This window comes from Vanessa tameamea, chromosome 12 (genome assembly GCF_037043105.1).
Source record: "Vanessa tameamea isolate UH-Manoa-2023 chromosome 12, ilVanTame1 primary haplotype, whole genome shotgun sequence".
NCBI lineage: Eukaryota > Metazoa > Arthropoda > Insecta > Lepidoptera > Nymphalidae > Vanessa > Vanessa tameamea.
In genome coordinates, this window is record NC_087320.1 from 7,200,522 (window position 1) to 7,206,537 (window position 6,016).

At 30.2% G+C, this 6,016-nt stretch overlaps 1 protein-coding gene across 1 annotated transcript; it reads right to left on the bottom strand.

The window, feature by feature from the left end:
- Positions 1 to 654: 654 nt before the first annotated feature.
- LOC113393019 (uncharacterized) lies at positions 655 to 4,314 on the bottom strand. The gene is made up of 5 exons (XM_026629712.2): positions 4,076 to 4,314; positions 3,225 to 3,524; positions 2,685 to 2,896; positions 1,997 to 2,146; positions 655 to 1,190 (listed from the first exon to the last, which is right to left on the bottom strand). Exons 1-5 carry the CDS (start codon positions 4,083 to 4,085, stop codon positions 1,104 to 1,106), a joined length of 759 nt encoding a protein of 252 aa, XP_026485497.1. The 5' UTR covers positions 4,086 to 4,314; the 3' UTR covers positions 655 to 1,103.
- Positions 4,315 to 6,016: the final 1,702 nt, after the last annotated feature.

Below are 6,016 nucleotides of genomic sequence, written 5' to 3' on the forward strand. Positions count from 1 at the left end.
GGTTAGGTTAGGTGATCTCTTAGCATCACGTGGCCCATTTGGCCGTAAACGTAACAATACAATAAAAATTTTAAAAAAATTTGAGCAATTATATTTTATTGCCGTATTGGGTTGGCCTAAATAAAACTAATAGAAAAAGATCTTCAATGGCAAAGAAATGCCTATAACAGTATTAATAAAATATATCAATGCGTTTATCTACAACAGTTAGTTGCTGTAGCCATAGTCAAGTACATTCTTTTGAAAAAAATAAAGTTTCAATCATATCTATTAATTAATGGATATTCATATTGGAATATATTGTACATCATATGTGCCCGGCGGTGAAGGAAAACATCATGAAACATGTGTATCCACCAACCCACGTAGGAGATAGTTACAGTGCAGTACAGTAACATTAAAAAAGAAAATAATTTAGACTTGATTTAAAATATTAACTGAAAAAAATTATATTAAAGTATATAACAACATTTTGTATGCGAGGCCGGACTAGTAAACCGTTTTCCTTTAGGAGACATGTTTGTAGAAAGAAAAGGTATAAAGTTACAAAGTTCTTGGGCCCTAGAACGAAGTTGCCACTTAAGTCCTTACATTTATCAGTCAGAAGACCCCTAAAATTGTATTCTATCAGGTATATGAGTAATATAACAATAATTTATTACAAACGATTTATTAAAAATGCAACAATGCTTATATAAATACAAACATTAATTTTATATTATTATTTAAAATAAAGTTTTTCAACTTATTTTGAACAATCATGCGATTTAGAAATATAAAGACACTTCTTGTAGTATTTACCTAATATTGTCTTTTATACATGTGTTTTTGTGTCTATTTCGTACAAGCGTAAAGAATCATTCAAAATATAGCAAACATTTTTTTTTATTAAAAAAGTATTCTTATTTTTAGCATAATATACCTTAGTAATATATTTGAATAACCAAATAGCATCTAAAATTCTTAAAAAAATGTATAACATCTCAAAAGTTTTATGAAAGAAATGAATCAAATCATTTTGGTTAATTTTCTTAAATGTATAACAATCATAATATCATGAAAGGGAGACTTTTCTATATTTAAAAAAAAATAGATTATATCTCCTAAACTGTGCATAGTATTTCATATATTTTGTGGGCTACTTCTTTGCCGGCAAAAGACAAGTACATTGCTTTGTGACTCGGGTGTACCTGGAACAGAAACGAAAAATACATTAATAAACTAGTTGAACCTGCAGCTTTACCCACGCAAAGTTTATAAAACAAAAACTTCCAACCCCTGTTTTATCCCCTTAGGGGTTTCATAAGTTTCATACGTTCCGTTCTTAGTGGATGTCAACATCCTATAAAGAACCTACCGGCCAAATTTCAAGTTTTTAGGTGTAATAGTTTCTGAGATTTTGTGATTATTCAATGAGTTGTATTTCGCTTTTTTCGCATATAGATGAATAATTGCTTAATAACTCGTTGAATATTCAAATGTGTCAAAAATTATATTATTGAATCGGATGTTTACGTCATTTTAAACTATCTGATAGCTGACCCGCATTATCGCCTCCATAGAATTTGGTTTGTGACATATCTACAGCTGAGTGAGTTGGGCGCATCTGCTTTATTTGACTGTTGCAATGTTCCACACATTGCAACCGTCAAAGCTTGCAAAGTAAATCAAATAAGACACCAATACAAGAGCTACTTTTGGCCAATCTTTAATTGAAAACAGCATTATTGTTCAAAACGTCATCAGCACAGGTAGGGTAAAATGAAAGGTTATCAAAATGATCATGTGTGGTTTTTCATTTTAATGTGGTGTTTGGAATGTATACTTTTATTTAATAAACAGGTAATATACTATAAATTATTTGTAAATTGTATATAAAATAATAAAATGACATTGTTACTGAAGTTCAAACATGGCAATTATATGGCTCTCTTTTTGTCTGTGGTATTTCATATAATATAAATATGTTAGTAGAATTATAATATTACAATATTACCTTTCCCGGGGTAAGAGATCCTTGTTCCCTCGCCCTTCCAATGTACAGCGGCTCACCGGCTGACGTATTGCCACCAATAATAGCATTTTGTGGAATTATACCATCTCTGCTCTCAACCCAACGAATTTTCTCCGGACGGGCGCAACAAACCTAAATTGTTAAAAGTAAAAAGCACATTTAAAATTTTATTCATATTTATGCATGCAAATTTTAATGCCTTATCTTTGTTGAAGAAGATAATGAGTTGAAAATAATGATAATCTTGAATATTGCAACAGTTTGATATAAAATATATGCAATTGATAATTATTTAACTTTTTTTTTAAGTAATAGTGTACTTGCATTTAAAATTGCACACTATGCTGTGAGCAATTTTAAAAGTTAAAGACTACTTAGTTGTTTTAAAGCTAATAATAAAAACGACTACACAAATGAGAACCACAACATATTTAGTAAAGCGCATAGAGCATGTTGGTTTTACACATACACCATGCTAGTGCAGGTTACATATATGTTGAAACGTGTACATGGGTGCCCAAGTAAGTACGCGATGCATATGCATTTCTTCACTTAACTTCGACCCTTTCGAGGAGAAGTCGATAAGATTATTATTTCAGATTAATTTTGATGTATGTAAAATAAGTTATGCTAAGAATGGTGGGGCAAAAAATAGTTGATAAAAAATTACCTCAATGTTATTAACAGCATTTTCACGTCCACCCCATGGAACATATGCAGCTTTGTGTTTAATAGCCAGTTTACCCGGAATCATATCACCTTCATACCTTCCCCGTATGACCCATAGTGGACTCTTGTCATAGCCTTCAAACCCAGCGACAACTGCTCTATTGCTTAGAGCATGGGCATCATTTGGTGTAGAAGGAATCCATTCAATTGGTGCTGAAATATTTAAAAATATTCTGTTAACATTTTATGTGTATTAGAAAAGAGCAGAATATTAAAAATATTTTTTAATAATTTTTAATAGCACACTTTTCATAAGACCATAGTTAAGTACATACAATATTCAATCATTTACTAACTATGAATCATAATATACCAGGCGTATATTAGATAACAATTTTTATAAACAACTTGAATCTTCCAATAAACACAAATGCAATTAGGTAACAGTAAATGTCACAACATTAAATATCAATAAAAATACATTACAATATATACATGTGTACAGAGTATGAATGATACTTTTTATTTTTTATAAACTTACCTTCATAACTAGGCTGAGGGGTAACTGTTGGAAATCCTTGGTATGCATAAGGTGGAGGAGCTGTAGGACCAGATGGATAAGACATAGCAGCTGGTGGAGGTGCTTGTCCAGGTTGTAATGGCTGCGTAGGGTAAATAGCAAAGCCAGGTTGGTATGGAAATTGAGGGTTTTGGCCTGATGGATATCCTGGAGCTGCATGAATGGGCTGACCAGGTGGTGGTGCATTGGCTGGATTATAAATTTGGGGATATATTTGGTTTTGTGGAGGTGGATATTGAGGAGGGTTACCTCCATATGGATCTGAAATAATTGTGCAATTATGAATCATCAATAAATTATTTCACTCAATAGAATACTATGTTATATTTTGAAGTTAATCTATTACTCTAGTTCTAAATTATTTTTAAGTTAATGAATATAACATCATATTATGTATTGTTTGAACATGATATATTAACATAATAGATTACAAAACTATATGTACTATTTAGAAATATCAGCAACATGACTGGCATGAAATATATTACATTTGTTAGAAAAAGTATATGAATTTCATGAAGATTATTTTCCCTAATCCCCCTAATAGTTAGTACTATTTCATTTATATCTGAAGTGTAATTTCATTTATAGTAACTATTTATTTGTATACTCTATATTTGAGTACATGCAAATAAGCTAGCTTCTTACACACCCACTAAAAGCAACAAGTAGTTGCTATGCTTATTATAAACAAATTTACAACTTTAAATATATTCTGTTAACATTAATTTTAAATAAAAATGAATATTGACTTCAATTAATGAAGTGAAGATTAAATATGAATAAAACAAATAAAATAAAATTGTACTTACATCCGGACATATCTATTGACGCCGAACGGGGCAAATACAGTTAAGCTAGACAAAAGTTAACAAGTATGTATTCGTAATTGTTTTAAATTCAAGTAAGAAAGTAACTATTGATAAAATTTATGCTATGTGTTTATTACGTTGGAAACGATTTAAAAGTGAATTATTTAAATAAATAATATAATATAACTGATACTATTCTGTCTACGGCAGCAAGAGTCGAGCCTAATGACTAAAACATAAACGTTACTATAATACACGAGAATCTGAGTCGCTTAAATGTCAATGTCATTGTCAATAATTTATCAATGCATTATTCGGTACAGTCAGTAGTGGTGCCTATAAAATATGATGTTCTAAATACCTATTTGTTTGGATTCAAATAAATACAGCAGTACACGGAATATTTTTTTTTATTATTTGCTTATTTTTTCTAACCTTTTTTCGTTCGAAAGAAATACAATTAAAAAAACACCTCAACTAACCACACTGAAATGAGAATAATATGCAGACCGCCAAGAATATTTCGGCGCGTGGCTAAAATATTTGGAATCAATAAGATGTCGATATTAATTCCGGTTATGACAATGTCATATTTTGATAGTTATTGTAACAAATAAGTGATATCAAATCTAATTGGCCAATGATAACCATCGGTATGTACGCGCTAGATTTTCTGACCCGAACACTCTGTTCAACTAAGTTGAATTTCAATCCATTCGCCTGACTTCAGTGTGGGTCGTAAGACGTACGGCGCTAGTAATTTGAAAATCCGAATCAAAGCATCAAATCAAATCAAATCTATTTTATACAATAAAACATTTTTGTATATTTAAACACTACCTTTTACATTTTAGAAAGCAGACTCTTGCGAATAGAAACGGCAAGAAACTTGCAGTTTATCTTTGTATGTAAACAGATTTACAATGTCGTTACTTGTAGCGTATTCTATTATGTTTGGAAAAGTACTTCAAAATGTTGATTTTCCTAACAAAAAGCCACAAAAAATATATTTCGGCAAAATATCATGTTTTCTTGCCATCAATTTAAATTAAGTGTTAAAACTTTTAAAATCCCGCAAAAACGTTGTTAGTCATTTTGGTGACTCTTGTTTGTTGACGTTCAACGTTAAAACAGCTAAAGCAAATATTTGGTGATTTTTGGGAAAATAATGAATTACAATCGCTATCGTTTTGTGTGTAGTGTACAAATCCAGAAAAGTTGTTTATCAAATTCAATTTAATTCTTAGTTTAATGGCTTTTAGTTGTGCTGACAGGGTACAGATTATTTCGCCAATGTCACGTAAGATGAAGAAGACACGAAAGATATTGATCGGTATAGTATTGCGTATCAAAGTGCCAGATGATATTGAAAATTGAAATTACAGTTTTTGCGAATATGACGTTACACCACGGCGGTTCGTATTTTAGGTCACGTGATATAAAGACTAAAAATTACGACTTTTAATTTTAATATAATAAAATAATAATGTGCTTTATAACTCAAAATATATTTTATTTTTATCAAATTTCATAATTTATTTTTCATTACCGAAAGTACCCTATTATTGTTCAATCAGTCTCAGTCAGTAATAAGATTTATTGATTTATTTAATCTTAATAAACTTTTTTAATTTGTTAAATAATACATAAATGACAAAACCATAAGAGAGCTTGGCTTTAATTAACTTTAAGAATTGGACATAATAAAGTGACAATATATATATGACAATACATTTGACAAGATAATTGAATACTATAATTTCTTCATAAATTATACGTCAATAATGGTAAATTGATTATATTTTCCGGCATCGTATTGTGTCAAATGCGTATACCATTGCCCAATAACTTTCTCTGTTGGTACCGACTGTATGCAAGCGGAAAGCAACAAGTTACAAGTTTATTTTTATTTCTTGTATATGTATACAAGCTAAAGATAGG